This window comes from Pezoporus wallicus, unplaced genomic scaffold (genome assembly GCF_028554395.1).
Source record: "Pezoporus wallicus isolate ANWC-B61680 ecotype Strahan unplaced genomic scaffold, APGP_CSIRO_Pwel_v1 contig_865, whole genome shotgun sequence".
Classification (NCBI taxonomy): domain Eukaryota; kingdom Metazoa; phylum Chordata; class Aves; order Psittaciformes; family Psittacidae; genus Pezoporus; species Pezoporus wallicus.
In genome coordinates this window covers 1,787,680-1,813,161 of record NW_026636827.1, presented here as the reverse complement: position 1 = coordinate 1,813,161, position 25,482 = coordinate 1,787,680, and the positions used below count along the sequence as shown (strand labels likewise).

At 38.7% G+C, this 25,482-nt stretch overlaps 1 protein-coding gene across 3 annotated transcripts in view; it reads left to right on the top strand.

Annotated features, from left to right (window-relative positions):
- The window catches only part of THSD7B (thrombospondin type 1 domain containing 7B), a 284,858-nt gene that overhangs the window by 160,887 nt on the left and 98,489 nt on the right, over nucleotides 1-25,482 (top strand). For all 3 annotated transcript variants that reach the window (XM_057401826.1, XM_057401823.1, XM_057401824.1), the window contains 2 exons: nucleotides 15,766-15,960; nucleotides 20,424-20,687. In XM_057401826.1, the coding sequence (XP_057257809.1) occupies nucleotides 15,766-15,960; nucleotides 20,424-20,687 (459 nt within the window). The remainder of the gene's footprint in view (nucleotides 1-15,765; nucleotides 15,961-20,423; nucleotides 20,688-25,482) is intronic.

The window sequence follows — 25,482 nt, the reverse complement described above, 5'->3', positions numbered from 1 at the left end:
CCTCAGGGATTGGTGTTGGGACTGGTCTTGTTTAACATCTTTATTGCTGACATGGACAGTGGGATTGAGTGCGCCCTCAGCAAGTTTGCCGATGACAGCAAGCTGTGTGGTTTGGTTGATATGCTGGAGGGAAGGAATGCCATCCAGAGGGACCTTGACGCGCTTGTGAGGTGGGCCGATGCCAACATCATGAAGTTTAACCATGACAAGTGCAAGGTACACCTGGGTCAGAGCAATCCCAGGCACAGCTACAGGTTGGGCAGAGAAGAGATTCAGAGCAGCCCTGTGGAGAAGGACTTGGGGGTGTTGGTCAGTGAGAAAATGAGCATGAGCCGGCTTCAGTGTGCGCTTGCAGCCCAGAAAGCCAACCGTATCCTGGGCTGCACCAAAAGGAGCGTGACCAGCCGGTCGAAGGAGGTGATCCTGCCCCTCTACTCTGCTCTTGTGAGATCTCACCTGGAGTATTGTGTGCAGTTCTGGTGTCCACAACATAAAAACGACATGGAACTGTTGGAACAAATCCAGAGGAGGTCCACGGGGATGATCAGGGGACTGGAGCACCTCCCGTACGAAGACAGGCTGAGAAAGTTGGGGCTGTTCAGCCTGGAGAAGAGAAGGCTGCGTGGAGACCTCATAGCAGCCTTCCAATATCTGAAGGGGGCCTATAGGGATGCTGGAGAGGGACTCTTCATTAGAGACTGTAGTGATAGGACAAGGGGTAACGGATTAAAACTTAAACAGGGGAAGTTTAGGTTGGATATAAGAAGGAAATTCTTTCCTGTGAGGGTGGTGAGGCACTGGAATGGGTTGCCCAGGGAGGTTGTGAATGCTCCATCCCTGGCAGTGTTCAAGACCAGGTTGGATGAGGCCTTGGGTGATATGGTTTAGTGTGAGGTGTCCCTGCCCATGGCAGGGGGGTTGGAACTATATGATCTTAAGGTCCTTTCCAACCCTAATTATTCTATGATTCTGTGATTCTATGACCTAGTTTCCACCTTTTTTTATGTTGCTGTTGTTTTGTTTGTTTGAGGTCAGTGAACAGCTTTTTACCGAGCTTAGCTGATCTGGCTTATCCCTACCATAGTTGTGCCTGTTCCCCTCACAGAAAATTCACCAGTCAGTCTAGGAATTAATTATACTTTCTGGGCCATTCTGTGTTCCTAAAGCACCAGATAGAGTGGTGTATCATGTCCTCCTGCTTGCTCTTGAGCTCATCTCATTTGAGGTCCTTTTTGCAGCATAGCATGTATGTTCCTTTCACTTTTAATCATCAGCTGAGCACTCAGTAGGTCAGTCATTCTCTATAGATTAGCCCAGAGACTGAAAAGGTCTATAAATTGTAGATAAAATAAAACATACCACCATCATTTGCATGTCCTTCCAGAAGAGATCTACCCCTTTATGTTATTGTACCAGTCACATGAATTCACCTGTTAAATATTGGCTACAACAGGCTTTCAGTCAAAACTGTATGTTAATGCTGTAACTGTGTAAACATTTGCAGTGTATTTTTTAATGCTTAGTTGATTGTTACATAGTTTCGCAATATAGCCTTATTGCAAAACCTCAGTTACCTTAGCTGAAGTATAATATAAAGATGATGAAGCAGCCGTCATGGCTCAGGAGAGTGATATGAATGCATCATTGAGCACTGCCTCTGGCAGTACTGGGACAAAGTACAGCTGTCTTGTGGGGGAGAAAAATCAGGTCCCATTTTTTATTTCCTTACGTAGGTTACTCTGAAAAGAATAGGTTAATATTGGTAGCAGATGACTGTTGTTTGCTATTTAGTCAGTGTTTTTGTAGGTTTAGCAGATTTTGTGTTGATAAAGGATGATTTGATTTTGGAAGGTGATTACATATAACATGTTTGTTCGAGCTTGTTACTGAAGAATCCCACTGTAATCATAATGGAAAGCATATTAAGCTTAATTTTAAACATCTGTGACAGAAAGGTAGGTAAGCATTTGAAACAGAGAGTTAAGCATTTGCTCACTTCTTCACAATCTTTGCTCATTCTTTTGCTGGAAAAGGACTGTCAATCTTACGTCTTTTAACTTAAATCTAACCCATGTCCCTACTGTTTGTGTACACTTATTTTTTCTAGAATAATTTTATATAGCACTGTGAAATGGGCTTCTGTTATATTGGACAACATAGAATACAAGAATCTGTGCAAAGCTTCATATGAATGTCACCTTTTCTTCCATGTTTACTGTAGTGAAAAACCTTGTAGTCTTATCAGGACTTCTCATTTATTGATACCAGACATCTTAGTATTGGCAGCTCATCTTTTTTGTCTTTTTATGAGAAAAAAAAACACCTTGCTACAAAGTTGAAAAAAAAAAAGAAAAAGATTATTTTCTGTGTGTATATGGGTACATGATTCTCATTACACCCTGGAGAGAATCTTGTGGTTTTGGGTGTTTGTTTTAAGCTTCACTGTATTTTTACAGTTGTATGAGTACTTAGGACAGTGGGTTAATGATTAAATAGCCATTTTGTGTGTTCCTTTATTATTTTCAACTAGAGAACAACTTCTGTTTTTTTTACCTTGGTGTAATCAGTAACTTTACTAATAGTACATTTCAATGTTTTCTTTCTTTACGTTTTGACAAATTCCAATCATCCACCTTCCATATATTGTATTTAATTTAGTATTATTCTGGTTTTTTTGATCCCTTCATGGAAGGCTGTGGGGGATGCCTTTGGTTCATATACCTAATGCTTTATGAGATAAACAAATAAGTAATTCAAGCTTTGTAGTCAGTGTGCTGCATAATGATCTAGTCATAATTTTTGAAGCTACTGTCAACCCATCTTAAACCAGAGCATCTATTTGAAACAGTAGTATTTCATAAGCTGCATTTGACAGTTCATTATCTTATCTGTGAGAAATCCTTTCTTCCTTCATCTTCACTCAAAAACAATATCCCTGCAATTGAACTTTCAGTAAAAGTCAAGGTCACAGCTTTGGAATAAAGTTATATATGGGAATTGCCTGTCTTTACGTTGAAAATGTGAGTAAATCAAAAGTACTGATACGGTGATCTAAATCTACAGTATGTTCTCTTGCTTTCATTGAAACTAAATGATAAGAAGTTTTCTTGACTTTAAAACTGTTCTTGGGGAAACTTCCTTGAGAGACTCTTAACAAACCTATATAGATTTAACCCTGCACTAAAAAAAAATAAATTAAAAAATCAGGGATGGTGGTAAATTATAATATATATATATATATACATGTATATATGTATGTATATCTCAGTGCCAGATCCCACAGCTTTTCTGAAATGACAGGAATTAGAAGCCCAAGGGCCTGATCCTCACCTGGGGGAAGAGGCTTGCTTGGCTCTTGGGGGAGAGGCTGTTGCATTCTCCCAGCCCTTGCATCATCCTCTCAGGTTCTGATTACCATTCCGTTTTTATTCTTTTTCTGTATTTCATCCTTTTTACTGCTGGATCTTTTATTGTGATTTTAAACTGTGTGAATTCAAAACGATTTTCAAACATTGGCTTTTTTTCCTGATTTTTTTTTTTTTTTTTTTTTTTTAATGCACATCAATGAGATCTGCTGATGTTGGGTGAAGAGCCAGTGAAATAAAAATCAAAGTTGCCTCCAAGGAGCCTTCTCTTTCTTATTTGTTGATTCAAACTTTCCAGCCTAATTGGTTTCTTCTTTATTCCTTGTTGGTAGTGACCTTGTAAAGCCTGGTTTTCAAGGCTTCTAATATTTCACTGCCAAATTGTTCATTAATTTACAGCGGGTGTGTAATGTATCAGTCCTCCTTTTTCAGAAGGACTGATACATTACACACCCACTCTCCATACTTCCCCATTAGTGTTTCCTTAATCTACTGAGGAATAGTGTTATCTTCAAGGGTTTGTGGGAAAAAATCCCACATACATTACAGGCTTTTTTTTCTGAAACGGATCTTGCATTATTCTGAGGAAGTGAAAATCATGGATGAAGTCTTGGTATTTAATAATGTACTGCCAGAACCTCATGGTATAAAGTTTAGTAGCTAGACCAATATTCAAACTGTTGAGCAATGTTATTGCTCTACTAAACCTTGCCACTTTCCACATCTTTCTGCAAGACCTGCTTTTGCCTCAGGCTGTAAATGGAAGATGAGATTCTATGATTATAAATCTCCTGGATTAAGTACACAAGACCCACACTGGTTGACATTGGCTTTGATATGTATGAACAAAAGTTTATATAGTCATTTTTGCTATGTTTCCATTCTAAAAGTTAATTAACTGATAAGATATAACCCTGGAGCATAGGTCTTGAAATAGGACAAGACAAAGGTTTAAAGAGAAATTGAGACAAAGTTCTGAAGAAAAGGCAAAAAAACAATGCAGTATCTTAGAGAATCTCTCAGTTCTGCATAACCATACAATCTTAATTTATTTGGCCGTGCCATGTCAAACTTGCTCATAGAAAAAAATTGCTATGAATTTGTGGTGTGCTATATTTATACTTTCATTGCAGCAACAGCAAGAGTTAGTTTCCCAAGTAGTGCGCATTTGTCTGGATAGTTCCTTTTCCTTTGGGCTTCTGATGAAAAAGCTGCTATTTACTGTTTCTTTGAAATACACACTTAAAATTTCAAATATCAGTTTTCTCTTCTGAAAAGAAAATGTGACATGAATCTTTATTGGATTTTCAAAGTATTGAGTTAGTTTTGCTTTAAATTTTATTTCCTAAGTGACTTACTCAGAATGAAAGAAGTAATTACTACTTTGGGAAATTTTGGAAGACTCTCTGATTACTTTCACTTGGCTTTAAGGGAAATGGTCATGCTGGGCATAATTGGCCACAGTCTGTTTCCTCTCCAAGGAAGACAGGATAGTATGTTCCTCTGGGCTATGTATCCCTGAGGAAGCCTCAGGTCTGAGCCACTGATATGCTCCTGGACCAGCACAGGTCCTGACACTGTGTGTGAACATTGAGGACTTCTCAGAGGTTTGGAGGAGGAAGCTGATGATACATACTTGTGGCCCAACTACTTTCAAATGAGCCAGGAGAGGCATGCTGAAGGTAAATAGAAGTGTTAGTATATATAGGTGGTGGGTCCACTGTTGTGGCACTGGCAGAATATGAACAGCAATCAGGTTACTGTCTCTCTCTTCATTTCCACGGACTCTTGTTTTCTTGATTTCTTTTTAAAGAATATTTTTTAAGAAGTCAGAAAAAAATCCATAAACCACTCTGTAGAGTTTTATTTCAAGTTACTTTCCAAAGATGACCTTCCCCTGCTTCAAGCGCTCCTTACTTTAAGTGTGATGACAGTTGGCAAAAAATCTACAACAAGAGATTCACACACAGTGCAATTTTGTGGGAGAAACTGTTCTGAGGTCCAGCAAAGATGAACAAATCTTCACAGGTGAAAAGGAGCATAAAATGAGAATAAACTGGTGATTTATTATAGCGAAGATTAAAATGGTTTATACTGGAAAGGCTGTAATGCAAGAAAATGTAGTGTACTGTCCCAGTCAGCTCTACCCTGGGGTTAGCTAGAATGAAGCATGTGAAAAATAGCTAAAACCACTAAGATTCTATGATTCTACTAATAATCTTCCAGCTGGGTGGAAAGTGTTTCTAAGTCTGATGCAATTATTTTCTGTTATATTAATTTGCTTTTATTTCATTTGATTTTTTTCTTCAGTTAAACCATAAATTATATGATCTGAATCAGTGGTAAAGAAATCACAGTGGAGAACTTCTTGTGTCCAAATATTGTATCTGTTAAACATGAATGATCCTATAGTGACCCATTGGTGTTTGGATTGTGCAATTGCTTTAGAAACAAATGCTTGCAAACAAATGCTTCGTTCACAGATATTAAAATGAAAATATAATAGGATCTGTTGTTTTCCTATTGAAATAAATGTGAGTTATCCCATTGTTTCAGCAAGAATACAATCAGCTTTATAATCTCCACTCAATTATAAGAATTTATTGCAAATCTAGGAAGAGTAATAGAAGCTGCATAAGAAATGTTGCTGCTTTTTTTCTTTTTCTGCCTGTAAGAAATGATCATCATAACAAAAACATAACATACTGTAAAATACCACCCTTTGCATCTTCTCTGCTCTTCTACCTTGTGTTTAAGAGACTAGAAGGGGAAAGCAAATAGTCCCTTTAGATCTGTTAGCTTCAAAAGAAGAGTAAAAAGGAATGTTCTAGCAGTGAGAACGGTCTGAACAGCAAACATAAGGGAAGATGAATGTAATTATTTTTATTATTCTTAAGAAGCAAACCTATTGGAACTCCTTTCCTCACACAAAAATGTCCACTGAACATGATCCAGGGGTAATACTAATTCTTACACTTACATGAATCAAGGTCTTTTATACACCCAATACAGAAATATATCCTTCAGTACTTTGGACTGTTAGTCTTTTGAGGGGAATTTGGTTTTCTGTTTTGATTTTGTTTATCTTTCTTTTCTCCTGCTAAAGAAAGGATGCTCTGAGGTAGGGTTTCTTTAAAGCACTTTTCTCCCACACACTAGGAGTGTTCAGGAAGAAGTATAAAAAGCCTTTCTGTATGTATAATTTATACATTATGTATTATATGTATGGGACTCCCACACATCAGAGTGTGACTTTGCTCTTACTGGGTTCTAATCTGAATACTTGGGTTTCCTATTGGGTGAATCTCCAGAAAGGCCTCAAACATTTGATTTCTTAAGGTTGTTCATGGGAAATTTTTCACAGTCTTTTTCTGCCTCTCTCACCTTTAATCTAAGTAGTGGTACTTTACTGTACTTAGACTGTGCTGACCCTTCAGTCTCAAGTATGATATCTTTATTTTGTCTCACAAAGTAGACTATTTTATGATGGCTGTAAGATACTTAATTTAGATAACATGAATTATATGAGTATGCATTTTTATTAGCTTTGGTCGAAGTAGATTTAGTTATTTTAACAGCTTTAGGCTGGAGATGAGTAGCCAGACTTCAAACCTCAAAGCATTTAGTATTCTTATCTGTTCATTTACTTTAAGGAAGTGCTAACTGAAGTGGAAAGTTTTATGCCGGAACACTTTATCTACAGAATCCATTGGTACTTTAGAAAAACATAACAGCAGTTTGTATGAATGGAATGTAGGAAGTTATGGGATGTTTCCAAATTTCCATGTTACTACTTTCTGAATTACAGTTTTGAACTTTGATAAAGATGACAAATCCGTATGCTGTAAAAAATGCCATTGTGGTCTGAATTCTGGTAGAGTGTGGTTATTTAAAAATACAATTAAATAGAGGAGACCACATGCTGCTCTTTTTTATACCAGTCCAAATCTTCATATCTTAGGTACAGTGCTATAAATAACATTGTGCGGGTAGTAATTTCAGACAAAAATTCTCTGTTAGATGTTAGCTATGTGACCAAGTAGTGAGAAAATATGAATTTTGGAGAATGAATCCACACTGATGGACAGCAGGCTGCCACACAACCCCTTTCTGTAATGAGATCTATGCAACAGCAGGTTAATTTGTGCCATCTTGCCTGGGGCTTTGGATCATGCCTAGTAGAGCAGGATTTGGGTATTAACAACAGAATTAACAGGGGCAAGAGGAGAACGGTCATTTGAGAGCAGGAGGCTCATCAGGATGAACTGAAAATTGTTGAAGGGCATGTATATATCCACAGTAGCTTAGTTGCTGGTCCTTGATCAGCCAAGGGCAGTGAGGAGTTTTGAAAGCCTGAAATGGACATTTGTCTGGACAAGTTTAGAAGGCTGTCTTCTGAGACCTTCATAAGGTTGGTTTTGCCATGTGAGTTGAGCGTAGTGTTGAGCTCTTTACTGCTGTCATGAAAGATGACCATGGGGTGCTACTAATAGTTGTACAGCCAAAGGAAAAGCCATTGAATAGATAACTGAGGCAAAACTTTCAAAAGGAAGTCAGTGCTCTCTTAATCAGCTAAGTGCTTTTCAAACTTGTGTTACTAGAATTGAGTTACTTAAGTTACTGTAAATGTGTTTGGTTTACATTTTCTCTCGTATTATTTGGCATGTTTGATTCTTTTTATTTACTGTGGTCTCAATATGTGTGTATTTAACAAGATGTCTTAGTTTTCAAGTTATGTGATAAATAATTCATCTTAAATATAACTTGATGATAGGTGCTACAAATAAATTGAACTCAAGTAATTTTAGTAATTGTGGGCCACAGAAAGAGGAAAAAAGGAAGAATATATTTGCGTTTTGTTATATTCTGTGAAAGAAGCAGAAGCATAATTTCTGTCATTAATCATCTAACGCACTTTCATTGATTTTATATTTTCTAGAAAATGAAAGTAAAAGCAATTCAAAACCTATAATAATGTTAGGAAAAAAAGGGGGAAAATTGTGAAAGGTTCCTTAGACTGATTGCATAATGTAGGAGCACTCAGATTGCAGTTATGCTCTGGCCGAAGTAAATTTGAAACATTAAAAAAATCATATTGTTTTGTCTTTCTAGCCAGGCAGACTGTGAACCATTTGCAATAAGAAAATACTTGTATTAAAATGAAAATGGTGCTAGACATTGATGTATCAATCTTATGTTCTGCATTCCCTGTGTGGGTGGGAGGAGGAATGGTCTTTACAGCAATGTATTTCTCTCCTACTTCTCCTTACACAGTGGGCAGTCCTGGTTCTCACAGATGAGGAAAAACTAAAACATCAACATAGCTTGGCTTAATTGACATGTACAGCTCAGTTCTTACAGTGATTCTAATTCCAAACCAAAAAATCCATAAACTCATTCATAAGTATCAAAAATTGTACTCCGAAGAGGTTACTTTAAAATGGAACAGAGATGAGTCCAATTTAAGGCATTATGTGACAGAAGTCAGCCTGCATTGACTTTATTACCCTGGAATGTAATCCCTTTCAACTGCTTTCTTCTGTTGCTTGCTCATGTTGGCTGAGAGTCATGAGCCAAGAAGAATGAACAGTGTGGGAGGGATGTGTGCTTTTGGTATGCAGACCTTTTGTACAGATTGCTTTGTCCCTTCTGGTGTATGCCAATGGCATGGAGCTGTGAGGAAGTTCTGTGGTTGGGTCAGACACATGCAAATGGCTACCCCAGCAGAGGCATGGCTTTGGCTGTGCTGGAGGTCGCCTCACATCATGCTGGCCCCCAGAAAGCTGCAGCTACGACTCCTCTTTTTCTGAGCCCCCTGTACTTAGATTAACCTATCTTCTTCTCCATGTGCATGCCTTATTGTGGGAAGGCTGCAGAGAGAAACCAACCCAAATAGCAGCTAAACCATGGACCTTTAGCTTGAGAAGGATCTGCACAGTTTTGCATGCTTTTTTTTTATTTCCATTCTAATTTTATCCCAAACTTCTCCCCTTTCCTTTGTTACAGGCTTTTCTCCATGCTACTGCTCTGTACCAAACTTTTCTACCCAATTCTTCTCTGACCTCTTTTCTTGCAAATCATTTAAGTTGCTTTCCTTTATCTTTTCAGTTGATATTTACCATCTTTATTGCTTCCCAACATTACCTCAGGTTCCTATTGTTTGTTTATAGAGCGTATTGGTGGGGGCTGTGTTTCTTCAGTACTGTGTTTGCTCAATGGCATTGTTAGCCCTTTAGCGCTACTGTCAATATAATTAATAATTATAAAATGGGAAACTGATCTTAGAGTCAGTGTCCCTGCTGCATAACTAGTTGTCCCAGCTCTTACTCTGGTATTTTTCCTAGATTGTGTCTGCGATGTCCTTCCTGGCATCATTTGTTCTTTTCCTCAGATTTAATTTTAATGGTTATCTTTTAATTTTATATTTTATATTTTATATTTTGCTTCTGTTAGTCCAGACTTTAGAAACACTTAATTGCAGGGAGTGCTGCTACATCCAAAGGGGCTGTCACAATGCTAAAATGGAATGTGTGTTTATGTCCTTATAGAAGCTGGACCCTAGACTTAAACTTGAGGGTCAGCAGAGCTTTTTCTTACATCTTATGTCTGCTTCTGGTCTCCTATAACTAGGGGTTATGTTAACGTACCGAGAGTAACATAAATGTTGCATGTGCTCTAGTGGAAGGTGCCCATGACAGGGGGTTTGAAACCAGATGATCTTTAAGGTCCCTTCCAACCCAAACGATTCTATGATTCTAAGTATAAAGAAGCATCAATACAGAAAATAAATGAGGTCATCATGAGCTGGAACTGTACTTATAGTCAGCAAGTCTAGATCCTTAAAGTTTTTTCTTCTTTTTTTCCTAACATGTTATATCTGAACTCCTTTTTCACTTATCATTAGTCATATGTGTAAGTAGTGATATGTTATCTTCTTACATTGAGTGGTAATGAAAATAATTAAGTAACACAAATGAGAATTTTTCTGAACAATGAGAAGGTAAGCAGCTACATTCAAAGGATTCCTTTGCCTTTCATGCTGGCTTTGATTTTTCACACATTTTTAGAGCTTGAAGCCAGAGAAGCTTATTATATCATTGTGTCTACACCTCTTGGGCATTAGACCTCTTGTCTAACCTCATAGGTCATCCTGTTATTCCTGCACTAAGTCCAATTATTTCATTTACACTGCTGCATAGCTTTAGTTTCAGTGTTTGGCCTGAGTTGTACCTCTCTGGAATTATCAGTCATTGTTTTCAGATGTTCTAATGACATTTAATTCCAGAGTTTTGAAACCACTAATTTAGGTTTCCCAAATTGAAGTGCCACAGACAATATAATTTTACTGGTTTGTAGTTGATATTTTCACTCTTCAGCTTTTTACCCTTTGGAAACTGTTGAAATGAATTTTTAAAGGAGAATTGATTATAACTTTGGTAAATGGATGTAATTACCAAGACTGCCTGTAGTTGGATTTTTACTGAAGAGGAACTATATTTATGTTATCTTTCCTTCCTGGATGCAATGCCATACCTATAATATTTCTTTCTCAATATACTCCTTTTGTTAAGACCATCTGTAGTACTTGTAAGTCAGGCATGTGTCTCCTGAGAGCACTTGAGTTACCCCAGTTTGATGCTGACATACTTACTTGGTGGTGTTGTAGCATCATCTAAGGATGCATTCAGTGCCTCTGCAATTTGGCAGCATGCAAACATTTGATCTCACCAAATAAAAGTTTATAGAAGTGTCTACGGTTTGCTTTTAATTTAAGATAAATGTAGTTAAATAATATAGCTTCCATATGCTTCTGTGTGTCATATGCTAACATGGTGGCATACAAACATACTCTTGTGGGTGTCAAAATAAAACCAGAAGGCAGAGTCTGTCATCCTGTTAGACTGAATATCCTGTTAGCAGTCCTTGTTCAGTGTCCCGACAGGACTCCGTAACTGCAGAAAGGGAAATTTCCTCCCCAAGCTGTACATTTAGCACTTGACTTACGTCTTGAAGCAAAGAGGTTGCATCTGCAGCTATTTTCATTGCTCATATTAATTGTTAACTTTTCTTGACACCCTAATGAGTGTATCCACACTGTGTTAAACAATTCCAGCTCTTTCCTGGAAAAAAGAAAAAAAAAGAAAAAAGGTATTATCTTTTAGCATTTTAAACCTGATTACCTTTCAATTTAATTCATGATATTATTTCTGTTGTTATGAGAGAAAATGTACTTTTTTTTGGGTGCCAGCCATTGTTTTGTGCAATTCAACAGAATTGCATTATATTGTCATCCCGCAGCTTGGCCCAAAGTGATTATTTCCGGTTTGGTGGCATTGACTGGTGGTAATAAGAAAGAATAGCAGGAGTTCAAAAGGAAACCCTGCATTTCCCCTCTTTATGGGAATCAATATTATAATTTGAATCCCTTTATCTGGTAGTGTCCTGTTATTAGCTGTTTCTATTTGTATGTTTGTGGCCATTCTAAATGATGCAGAGATGGTAGAAGTCACACATTATGTCTAGGAGGGATTTATTGTTACTGTGTGATTTTTTTTTTTTCCTCAGTGCATAGGGCTGCAAATGGACTGCATTTGCTCTCCTGTGGTACCCGCTTTAAAAAAAAAAGAGATGTTGACATAGCAGAAATGGCTTTGCGGTATGAGTTTATTAAAAACCACTGTGACAGAACTGAGTATTACAGGGAAATATTTTTTATGCAACATAAACCACACATGAGCCAACCCAATCAGTAGTCTGAAACCACGGAGGATGAATAATTTTACTAACTTTCCTGAAGGTCCACTGGAAACAGATTTGTCTCATTCTATTTCCAGAAGTGCCTGTATTTGAAAATATTTTTCTTGTAAGTGTTAAAGCTAACAACTCAGAAATAAGTTCACAGCAGGCAGAAATGAGGTGATGAGTTCCTGAATGAATCACTGGAGTCGATCTGTCAGCTCTGCTGATTCGTGTCTGGCCCTTTTCAATCCATTAAAATGCCCTAATGGGGCATTTGTTTTATTATTTAATTTATTTTAGCAGTTTATGCTGCTCACCTGAAGCATCATTGTAAGCATGTACCAGAAATCCTGCCATTTTTATGACTGACATGCTGTAAATATCAGGCCCATTAAGCTCAAGCTTTTAAAGGTAATTCAGCTCAAACTGAAGAAGTCATACATTGGCATTGTCTTTGAAGATGTTAGCAGTCTCTTGAGTAGAAATTAATTGCTCCTAGTATGACTGAAATGCACTGTACTGCTTAGGCAAATCCAAGGCAGCCTGAGTTTTTGGTATATAAGGGTACCAGATGTTCATGGCTGACATTTTATTTATGCGTGTGAAACAAGAAGTGCCTGCTCTAACAGCAGTGATGGAGCTGCTTGGTTGGGTCTCCGAGAAGGTGCTCATCTGGGCCTACCAGCTTAGTAATAACACTCCTGGCAGTGATAAGTGCAGAAGTCCAGAAAAGCAAAATGTTTGCTTTCTAGGTCGTTTCTTAGGCATCAAAAAATGCTTTTTGGATTCCTTGCTCTTTGGCCAGTGCCTTCTTTCCTTCCTGGCGTGGGGGTTTTGTTGCTGTCTCAGGAATGACCGGGTTGAGTTACCAGGATCAGCGCTTACAAAAAGAAGCAATTCTCTATTTTCAACCACCTTCCTGTCCCTAATCACCTCACAGGAGATCATCCTTCTCTCCTCCTTAAAGTCTTAGGTCTCTTACTAGACTATCCATTGTATTTTCTTTGTTTCAACTCCATCATGTCTCCATGCTTACACATGTATAATACACTATATTATTTGTAATTTTAACTTCCCTCTACACCAGTTTCTTTAAGCTCCATGATCTCTGTCAAATATTTGCCCTGATCTTATATGTCGTTATATATCCATCACTTTTAGCATCAAAATAGGCTCAACAATCTCAGTGACTTATTTGTATGTTTAAAATTAAGCACATCTGTGCAGAAGATGAGGCTATTAGGTAATAACTCATTGCAGCATGGAGTGTCAAGTTTAACATTGATATTTAGAAGTTCCATCACTTGTGTTGCCATTAATAAATGTCAGGAATGAATTGTGGTCTTCTGTCAGACAGTAGTAAACTTTGCAACATGATGGTTTATTATGCAGTTGCAAAAACTGCTTCATGGGGCTGATGGTGTAGGATACTATTCATTTCCCTGCAGGTGCTAGTGGCTGTCATGATGCTGAGAGGATGGTTTGCATATACTTGGCCATACTTCACATGGACATATTTGTGTTGCCAGATCTTTGGTGTCCTTGCTGAAGGTAATGAGGCTACACAGACCTTGGGCATCCGATTCTATTGTTTAACCTTCCTGAAGAGGGCAATTACCCTGCTTTCCCATACAGAATGGTGACCTCTGTCCTTACACTCTTGTAACTGAGAAGGGGAATGTGTCCAAGTTTCTGATTGCCGGAGTTGAGAGCTAGGAAGGGTCACAAGCATGGAAAGTCAAAGGCGAGGATCAGCAATTTAGAGGTAGTTATTAATATGCTGATTTATTGTCATTTGAGTCTAAAGAGACTTTTAACAATTGCTTAGCTTTTGCATGCTCTTCAAAATGCTGGTTTTTTTCTTAGAAATCTAATTCCGTTTTTTGGTTGTTTTTTTTTTCAAGATGATTGCCAACCCATCCCTTGATCCCATACAGTTCTGTAGTTAAAAAACAAAAATCAGGTGTACTCATTGCTAAGTTACACCCCAGTAAATCCTTTAACTGTAAGAAAACAGAGTTCTCATTTTCCTTTTTCTTCATGCACTCCTAGTTGCATTAAGTGCTGGCAACAAGGAAAAACGTATGCTGTCTCAAAAACCTGAATTATTTAGGAATCTCCACAAAATAATATCTCAGTTTGTTAAAAAATAAAATCTGGATTAAATAATTTCATTTTCTGTTGCTTTATAATATGATGTGTGGACTTGCCTGAGATCAAAGTGCATGAGATGGCTAAACTCTTGGGGCCAAATTCAGTTCCTATCTCTGTCCCTGACTTTATTACTTTAATCAAGTCATGATCTTTCCTTTGGTTAACCTACAAAGTAGGATATAAATAGCCTATAATCTTAGAGATTTTGTGAGAATTAATTCTTATTAATGAAATGAAAGACTCCATGATGTGCAGACTATTTTTATTTATTATAATTACTTATTAATTCACTGAAACTTTAGCAAGTTTTATTACAGGCTTCCTGTGACTCAGATTTACGCATTAATAATTTTGTCCTCTGTCATGGCTATCCAGTGCCATTATCCACCCTGAAAAATTAATCATTACAGTCCAAAAAAGGATAGGGGCGTTGAAGGCAAAGGGGATTGAGCTAAAATAAAACTGGTGGCAAATCTTAAGTCCTGGGCAAACCTTGTTTGACTCTTGCCTGGCCCCAGAGACATCTACATCCAAATTTGGAGACCAGAGCATTAGCCCAGCCCTGTGCCTCTTGTTTCCTATTGGCATGGCCCAGTCTTAGAGAGCTGTAAGCTTTGGGCAGGGCACTAGAGAAATGCATCTCATGGGAATGTGGGCTGCAGCCTTGATGGTGCTGTGCATGAAGACAAATCTCAATATATGCACAGGGGCTCTGCTTCTGCCTGCGTGCAATGGCATTTCAGGTTGGATGGAGCTCAGCAGAGTGACACTGTCCTCAGTTGAGACCTGCAGAGCAGGTTTCTTTTATTATTTTTTTTTCTTATTTGTTTGTTTGTTTGTGTTTTGGGTTGTTTGTTTTTTTTTCCTTTCCCCTGTTAAAGGATCCATTCAGTAGTTCTCATTCATCCATCCTCATAGCAAGCTGTCACGCACTGTAAAAGGAGACTTCTAGTGCAGTAGCTGCAGTCCTTTTGTATCATGGCTACAGACTGAATGCTTGTGCCCTTCCTCTTACACATCTCCATTTATGCCAGAGATTCAAAGGTTTGGATGGCCACAGAGTGGGAGAGCACAAAGGATAGCACAATATTTAGGAAATTGCAGTTTCAGTTGCATGAATGTTGTGTACATCAAAGCTTGGGAATCCTGGTCTTGACCAACTGTGTTTTCTGGAACATAGCCACAGTATTATATCTTTTCTTGTTTGTTCGTACAATGTATCATTGTTGAAGCCGTTGCCCCCACCCTTAAAATGACTGCCTCCTTGAGAAGATTGAATTTATATCATGCTTTAGATAACACATGGCTCAAATAAGAATGTGTCTTCATGGTTTTGTGAAGTTTCAAGCACATGTTTGAGTGATGCATGCATAATGACCTAAAAATAAATCAGCATTATCCTGTTAACCCAGGAGAGAGAATCTCACATAGAACACAAGTACTGACTGCATAGAGTATAGCACAGGATATATAAGAGTATAAAGATTTCTGTACTTTTACTTCCCAGCTGTTACCTGCCTCTCAGAGCACAACGACTCCGCTAGTGTTGGTGACTGCTTGCGGTGGGCTGGAGCTATGCCATCTCTTGTACAGGAGTGCCTCATTCCCTGCAAAGATGACTGCACATTTACGCCTTGGTCAAAATTTACAGCATGTTCATTTGACTGTGAATCAACTAGAAGTAGGAGGCGGTCACTAACAGGTATAATCTTTTATAATATTAATCTGATGGCGATACTTGTGAATAATGCCTCTCAGATGTTGGTGGACTGTTGTTGAGGTTTTGGGAAAGCCCAGACAGAGTACTGATCATCCTTAACTGTTTTTTGATCTGATACTGATCATTGCCTGCTTTATTCACATACATTTTGTATGAGAATAGTGCAGAAAAACTAAGCGGTTGAAAGCCATTTTTAGTCATAAACCAAGTGCAACTATTCATTGTGCGAGTTTATCTGACCTATTAATCTGGGAAGCATGCAGTAAATATGTATACAAGTACATACTGTACAAGCACAAATCAGTGTGATTTTCTGTTTAAGACTCTTGAAATCTGGGAAAAGTTTAAAACTGGGAGATTTGTGCTCAGCAGTATCCAGTAGTTCAAGGGGGCAAATTAGTACCATGAATAAAGAAAAAACAGTATCATTAAACTAATTTTGTTTGTTCTTTTATATGTATCCATTAAAAACTCTAGTTCAAACCATTACATGGATCAGTCTCCCGTACTTGCTGTTGTGGTTTGTTATTGTGTTATCTGAATGCTGACTAAACTGAAAAGCTTTAAAACTCTAACATGAATAGTTTGGAACTGGTTGTTTTGTTCAGAGTTGTCTTCCCCACACATGCATAGCTAAATTGAATTAAAATGAATTATACTGTTTTCAGAAGGTTTACAAGAAATTTTCTGTTATTGTTATTCTGAAAACTGGCATCTTTTCGTATTTCTGTGTAGTGTTTGAGAGCTATGGTGTAGCTGGCTTGAGTTTGCTTCATTTATAGAGGTGAAACTTGAAAGACTTCTACTATGGTGTAGAATATTAACATTGCTTTAAAAATATCTTCTGCGATAATGCCTGGGAACTGAATGGCAGAGAATTATGGTGGCTACCACTGCTCCTTTCTTCTAGACTCACTTGTACCTGGCTGCATGGCTGTCTTTTTATTCAGTTTGCTACTGCTGGAATGATCCAAATTTTTAGCAACTTACAATTACAGTATGCATATATAATGGCTTCAAGCTGCCATTTGTCAGTATGGCTCGTTGAAGGATAAAGACTCCTCTTTTACTTAAAAATCATTATTACACATTTTTCTATTATTTCTGCTAAACAGCATATTCTAAAATGTTCTCTGTATGTTTATAGTAGTAGAAATCCTTTATCTGTATCAGAATAATAGGTGACTTTTCTTGTAGAAAATAAGTAAGAATTAAGTGAATACTTACTTCCAGGCAGTTTAAATCTGATTTTTTTTTATGAACATCTGTGCAAGTTACAAAACAGTATAGGTTCGACCTATCCTCTTTCTTCCTATGTTCTATATCAGACATAAATCCATTCAAGTAAGTGGACCAGAAATGGTTTCTCATAGGTTTTGATAGCTTGTCTCCTCACCAGCAAAGCATTTGTGACCAAACACCACCAGTTTCTCCCATATGACCTTGTGCGGTTCCCTTCCTCCTGCTGGGAAGCAGCTCATGGCCTCAGCCCCCGCCCAGCAAAGGAGTTCTGAAAAGCAAGTGGTCAACATGCAGCAGGAGTCCCAGGCTGTGCTGGGGTGGGGACAGCATGACACCGTAGATTACAGCAAGGGGAGACCAAATCAGATACCAGTTTTGGTTTGACCATATTTCAAAAGGGAAAGTCTGTGAGATTAGTGCTGACTTGTGGTTGCATAAAAGTTCATGAAAAGTGGAGCTAGCCAGAAGTCTTGAAAAATCTCATCCATAGGAACTCAGTCCAAAGATTTAAGGAACGTGCTATTTTGGGAAGTATTTCACAATGTCAGGAGAGTCCTTTATCCATTTGTATTTCACCTTTCTTTAAGAGTACAAGAATTGTACCTCCTTATTCAATACTCTTCGTGTTCTCACATGCATGTTTTTTCTTTATTCTGAGAGTTTGTCTTGGTTTAAACTGAGCCATTAACTACATACCATGCCGCCGCATTGCAGAGTTCATTAACAGTGTCATTTCATAGGAATCTGCTAATTGTTTGCTAAGTATTTGCTTGCCTCCCACTCAGTTTTTAATAGTATTATTCATTTTAGTTTGTTAGTAATCACAGACTTATGAAATTAGTCATTACTTAAGAAGTGAAAGACTTGTTACAGAACATATCAAAATTCAAAGTCATTATAATGAAAACAGTTTTTAAGGAAGTCTTCAGTTAATTAATACAGTCAATTAATTCACTTTATTATGGATACAGTGTATTTTCTGTAGGAAGGTAGATTTTTAATGTTTCATGGATTTTTATGTACAGTATGTACTACCTGATAATATTTAATGCATATAATATTTGTTAGTGTTTAGAAATTTAATTTTAAAAAGAAAATACTATTTAATTGAAGTATTTATATCTTCAAAATTTCTGGAGATAGTATTTTTAATAGTAATTTAAAGCTATCTGTGAAGGTGATAAAAATATCAGCATCACTAATTCTAAAACTACTTCTTTGTGAAGAGTATGGGATGAATGTCACGTTTGCCCTCAAATTAGGGCTTTCTCATGCCAGTTTCATTAGAGGGAAGATTCCTACAAAACAGGTGGCAGAGAAAGTTGGAAAAAAAGTGTCATATGGGTGTGAGATTATTAGCATCCTTACCTGTGTCTGATGTGCTTCATGCAATAATGGCAAACATGGCCAAGTCCCAAATTCCCATGTTTACCAGTACAATGCAGAACACACAGCTGTAGGTATACACTGAGTTTGTGGCTTCTGTCAGCTCATCAAACATAACATGCTGGAAATGTCACTGCAGACCTCCCAATCTATTAAAAGCCTTTAAAAAGACTTTCCTTGAAATATGTGGAGTTGTACGTCTTATTATACCTTAATCAAATTTTATTATTAATATAATACATAAGATTATATATCAATATGTATAAATATAAATATGTATATATATATGCACAGAGAGAAATATCAATATGCCAGCACTTCTTTGTGTTTGTTATCCCTTTGTGCTAGAACTTTACATTCCCCTGAACTCTGAAAATACAGTTTTTAAAGAACTGGGGCTTGAAGGACAGTCGTATTCATAGAATCATATCATAGAATTCTAGAATGGTTTGGATTGCAAGGGACCTTAAAGATCATCTAGTTCCAACTCCCCTGACATGGGCAGGGACACCTTCTACTTCCTATCCCTACCTGCTCTTGTAAAAAGTCCCTCTCTAGCTTTCTTATAGGCCCCTTTAGGTGGTGGAAGAGGTCTGCAATCCTTGCCGTTATCTTTGGAAGTATATGTTTGTATGCAAACAGTTATTGATGACAGCCAGCTTGTGCTTCTATTATATTGTGAAAAAAACTCTTGGTTCCAGTCTAGAAAGAGGGTTTGGGGGTTATACAACTTGCCTTTTGTTCTTAGTATCTTTTTTTTTTGTGGGGAATGCCAAAGAGAAAACATTTCTTTAGGGATCAAAGCATTATAAACTTTTTTCAGAAGTATTTTTAGAGCATCCAAGATCCCTAGTGAACATTTTGAGTACGGTATACAGATGTGGTCTGTTAGTGAAGATGAATTTCCCCCTTCTATGCAGATGACAAATGCAAAGATGTTTCTGAGCTCAGCAGCATAAAGATTGCTTCATATCATGTTGGTTAACCCATGCCATGAAAAGCATTGATTTTATCATTAGAGGCTGTATACAGACATTTGTCCCCTTGAGTGAGTATAGGGATGCAGGGAGCATGAATTCTTTTATTTACATTATCTCTTCTTGTACTGGGGACCCCTTCACATGTCTAGAAGTCTTGCAGGAACAGTCATGGAGAGTACAGTTGCAGAGAGCTGTACCACAGGTTTATTTGAATGCTGCTGCTTCCTGAAGCTTCTGAAAGAGCCTTCTTTTAAAACCTGCTGAAGGAATAGACCAAAGAAAATTTAAACCCAAATATAACCATTGAAATGCTATCCAGCCCTAATAATTTCCTGAGGATTATCTTTTGTGCTTTCTTCAAAACACGGTTTGTGTGCAGAATGCATCTTCAACTAATTTGTAATGTAGCCTTAAAGAAGTTGCGGCTAATGTAGAGTTCTCCAGAAGCTGTCCTGGTAACCATTGATTGTGAGCAAATAGAAACAAAACAATATATTTATTTTCATCAGATAAATAAAGAAAAATGTTGCTATATAAAATTAAAAAGTATTATCTGGGCAGACCATTCCTAGAGTAAGGCATTACATTTTTATCCTTGCTCTACTCATCAAAACAGTATTTCCAAGTTCTCTGGCTGCCCCTCAAGATAAATACGTTGTCTTCACACACCATAGCACCGTCAGAAGGTAGTAGATACTTCAGAAATGTTCCTGGATGTTAACATTCAGATTGTCTTGGTTCTAATGTGTTGAATTCATGCAAGTATAAGTAATATGATGTGGTGTTATCAAAAGTAGCAGATGTTAAGTAATGAACAAATTTCTATGGTTGGAACAGGGCGAAGCAGAAAGCGAGACAAATGCCAGAATACAGAAGTTTACCCTCAAGTTGAAACAGAGCTGTGCCCTTGTGAGGTGTTTACCTCCCAGCCCCATGGAAATTGGTCTGACTGCATTATCGGAGGAGGTACCTCTGAGCCACAGTTTCGAACACAATCCTACAAAGACTCAAAGGAGTGTGGCAAGGGTGTACGGCTGCGAGCTATTGCCTGTTATGATAAGACTGGCAGACTCGTGGAACCATCTCACTGTAGCAGTTCAGGTAAGGAGATCTAAAAAAGTGTACAACGCATGTAAATAATCATGATGCTGATCTTGGTTATCCACTCAATGGTTCATTTTAGAGCCACCCTGTGGTGAAATAGCTTTCACAAAGTTGCTGTAAGTGTTGAACATTGTTCTAATATCTTTTTATTGCTCTTAATACTGATTTTTTTCTCAGTATAAGGATGTGCTGGCATTTCTACAATGGAAATGAAGTAGAGGAGAGCTACAATTGGCTACACTATCAGAATACCGGAGGCATTTCTTTTCTTTGTCTGAAAATCCAGTAAAGGTATAGGCTTAGAAGCTATATTTGTTTGAAGATATCACCTACTTGTTCAGAAATTTTTATACCTTTTCACTAAATTTGCAGGTTTGCATAGTTTTTTCAATGAAGGAATCAGGAATTTTCTTGAGATAATATTTAATTACAATACCCTTATGGCGTCGCCTGCTGTCGCTCATGCCAAGTACATGACTTCAGCAGCCAGTGGTCTTCTCCTTGCAATTTTGTGCCAGGCTCAAGCTTAAGTTGATTCACAGTGTATATTTCAATGTCACTGCTTGCTGGGTGTCTGGGCTGTGGTTCTGTCCACTTATATTTCACACATAATAAAATGAAGTATATACAAGATATAATCAAGTAGCCTATATCAGGCAGAAAGAGGGCAGACTTAGAAGTAGAGCAAGCAGGAAATGTCATTCCATCTAGATATTTTCTCCCAGCTTCCATGGTCTGTCCCAGAAAAGATCCTTGTGTCTAAACTGAGGAGACATAAATCTGATGGATGGACCACTCAGTGGATAAAGACTTGGCTGGATGGCTGCACTCAAGAGTTGCCCAAGCAGAGACTGATAACAAGTGATGTACCCCAGGGGTCGGTGTTGGGACCAACCCTGTTCAACGTCTTTGTCAGTGACATGGACAGTGGGATTGATGTGCCCTCAGCAGGTTTGCTGATGACACCAAGCTGTGTGGTTCAGTTAATCTGCTGGAGGGAGGAGATAGGATGCAGAGGGACCTTGACATGCTTGCAGGTGGGCCAGTGCCAGCCTCATGAAGTTCAACCAAGACAAGTGCAAGGTTCTACACCTGGGTAGGGGCAAGCCCAGGCACAGCTACAGGTTGGGCAGAGAAGAGATTCAGAGCAGCCCTGTGGAGAAGGACTTGGGGGTGTTGGTCGACGGGAAACTTAACATGAGCTGGCTTCAGTATGCACTTGCAGCCCAGAAAGCCAACCGTATCCTGGGCTGCATCAAAAGGAGCATGACCAGCAGGTCGAAGGAGGTGATCCTGCCCCTGTACTCTGCTCTCGTGAGACCTCACTTGGAGTATTGTGTACAGTTCTGGTGTCCTCAACGTAAGAAAGACATAGAACTGTTGGAAATCCAGAGGGGGACCACAGGGATGGTAAGGAGGCTGGAGCACCTCCTGTATGCGGACAGGCTGAGAGAATTGGGGCTGTTCAGTCTGGAGAAAAGAAGAGCATGTGGATATCTCATAGCAGCCTTCCAGTATCTGAAGGGGGCCTACAAGGTCACCAGCGAGGAACTCTTTATCAGGGACTGTAGCAATAGGACAAGGGGCAATGGGTTTAAACTTAAACAGGGAAGTTCAGGTTAGATACAAGGAGGAAGTTCTTTACTGTGAGGGTGGTGAGGTACTGGAATGATTTGCCCAAGGAAGCTGTGAATTTTCCATCCCTGGCAGTATTCAAGTACAGGCCAGTTTGGACAGAGCCTTGGGTGACATGGGCTGGAGTGAGGCATCCCTGCCCATGGCAGGGGGATTGGAACCAGGTGAACTTAAGGTCTTTTCCAGTCCTAACTATTCTATGATTCTGTGAATCACAGTTTGTTACTATCATTACACTAAATCAATTTACACAAAAAAGCCCTTCTCTTAAGAGCTAATTCTGTACCTATCCTGCTCCCAAACCACTTACTTACACTGTCTGACTTACAGTCAAAAAGCTTAGGATACCACACAATGTGATGTAGTAGGTAGGAAGACTGCTATATGATGGGAGAGGGAGAAATGATGTCTCAGGAGGAGATTCAGTAATACAGTCAGGACTATTAATGCTCCCAAATATATAAGGGAGCAGAGAAAGAAGTGGAGCTGCTCTGTGGAGGGTCTTCAGGATGAGGCTCAGCAGCCTGAGCTGCATGTAATAAAAGGAAAAAAAACCACCAAAATGAAGTGATTCAGTCCTAGAGTGAATTCCTCTCACAGCTGTTATGGCTGTTCCAGCTGGCAGCACGTCTTCATAAAGCAGCTTTCCATGGTTTGTGTTTCAACAATGTGCTTTTGTACCAATTGATTATGCCTCTGTGGCCCATGAAGGAGGAATGCACTACCTTTCCCCCACAACATTACCTTTTCTTCTGCAAAAAGGGAGCTGTTGGGTTTTGAAAGGCAGGTTTGCCTGTGCTGTGACTTGCTCTTTCAAAAAACTCAGGGGTTTTATCACTATTAAAAAGAGTAGGTTGTGCGTGGGGTTTTTCTGAATAACCTTGAAGCCTGTTTTCTGTCAGTGATATTTATGTGGCATTTTTAATGGTCTTGCTTCTCTTAGGGAGGTAGCAGGGAGTGGTAGCTCAAGGGAATTATCTCTGGCTTTCTTGTCTTCAGCTTTTGTATCTGAGCAGAAATGATTGCAGCTCAGCCCTGGCCCAGGATCCATGTCAGAGGCCAGAGGGGTGGTCAGTACTGTACAGCAGAGCCCTGTCATATGCCTGTCTTCAGAGTGTTCTGAAGACCTTTAGATTTGGAAGTGGGATGTAAAGGAGGGGTGAGATGTTTTCCTTCTGGATGCCCCACAAGGAGTCCTCCTAAGGGTGGACTATTAATTTCCAGCCAAACCCCTGTTTAATACCCAGTATGTTTAATTTCCTAATTGCTACCCATGTTAAAAACCTTCCTTTCCCTGCAAGGCAAGTGGGAAAGAAGCATTGCCTTGGTCTCCAGAGGACATAGATATTTTGGTGACTTTGGGTGTAAACTGTGCAAAAGTGGACAGAAGTTCCATGGACTCCATTACTATCACTTTGGAGCTGCTTTCCATCCAGAGCAGTTTAGTGAGGATAAGCCTGATATTTACGATCTTTAGAGCTGGGAGCTTTCAAAATATACCTCCGAACACATTATTGAATTAGTGATAGAAACAAATCATTATCCAATTAATAATCAGCAGAATGTTATTCAACCATAAAAGGGAAGAGCAAATTGCAGAAGCATGCAGAATTCCTAAGCCCTGAGAAATTGTTCATAACAGTTGTTTTTTTTTTTAAGTAGCTCAGTTTGTCTTGTTCACAATTAGCATCAGGTGACCTTTTAACATTTGCCAACTGACCATATTATGGCTGAGTCATTGACCTACGTATTGAATGCCAATCACTGTGATATCTAGGCACTGTTCTTGCTTTATACGATGTGGGGGTAAGTATATTCCTCTTTTAATGCATAGAATTATAGAACGGATTTGGGTTGGAAGGAACCTTAAAGATCATCCAGTTCCAATCCCCCTGCCATAGGCAAGGACACCTTCCACTAGACCAGGTTGCTCAAAGCCCCATCCAACCTGGCCTTGAACCCTGCTAGGGATGGGTCAGCCACATCTGGGCACCTTGTTCCAGTGCCTCACCACCCTCATAGTGAAGAACTTCTTCCTAATAGGTAATCTAAATCTACCCTCTTTCAGTTTAAAGCCATTCCCCCTTGTCCTATCATTGTTTCTTTCAGGTCTTCTGACATCTCTTTGTTTCCTGCTCTTTTACTTTTGCATTTCCTTCCTTTCTCTTGAACCAGGAAGAAATGAGAAGTTGTAAGACTTAGACCTTAGTTCTTTGCTACATCCTTTTAAAGAACTTTTACAAAATTCAGAAAGAAAGACGTAAGGATGTAAACTTTGTCGTAGAAGTAGATTTAAGTTTGTTCAAGACTTGATAATGCCATGAACCCAAGGTGTAGGACAACAAAAATAGAATAGAATACATCAGTTTATGGCTTTTCTAGAGAGCAAACTCTGGCTCTTGCCTTCTTGCTGCAATGATTTTTATTTTACGTGACAGAAACCTGGCTGTTGAACTTACCAATTCAGTAGGGTTTAGTTCACTTATGTCAATGTGACTTATTATGTGAATGTATCGTAGTTACCGAGAGAGCGTACTGTGAGTTTGAGTCTAATGTGTAGAAATTAATCACGAGGTCTGAGGCTCTGATTTTACACTGAGGTTTTTGAGCAATTCTTCATTTGCAGCTTAAGGGAGGAGACACCCAAACCAAAAAAGTCTGTTCATCTGTTTGTTGCAGTCTAGACTACAACTCTCCTAAGCCTATTATCTACAAATGTATTAACCCTTTAAGCATGCCTTTTCAACAGGAAATGGATTTTCTCCCTATTGGCATAGTTACTGCATACAGAGTATCCCAAGGTCCAAAATCAGTGAAAACAAAAGCATTCTGTGTGCCATAATGGAAATGCACTAGTGGCTTGCCTGGTGTCTACAGTTTCTTCTGTGGGGACGCAAGACGTGGGTTGGAGGGACCTCTGTCCTGACCCAGCACAACTGAGCACAGTTTGTGGGAATACTTTGGGTCAGCTGTTGTGGGTACACATATCAAACCTCAGTAATTTAACTATCCTCACTGAAGTTTAGTCATGCGGGTTAGCTCACAATCATTAGATATGACAAGGTTAGCTCGCGATCATTAGATACAACAAATTTAGCTCATGATTATTAGATATGACATGCTTAAGCATGCAAAACCCAGAACTGTCTGAATTTTA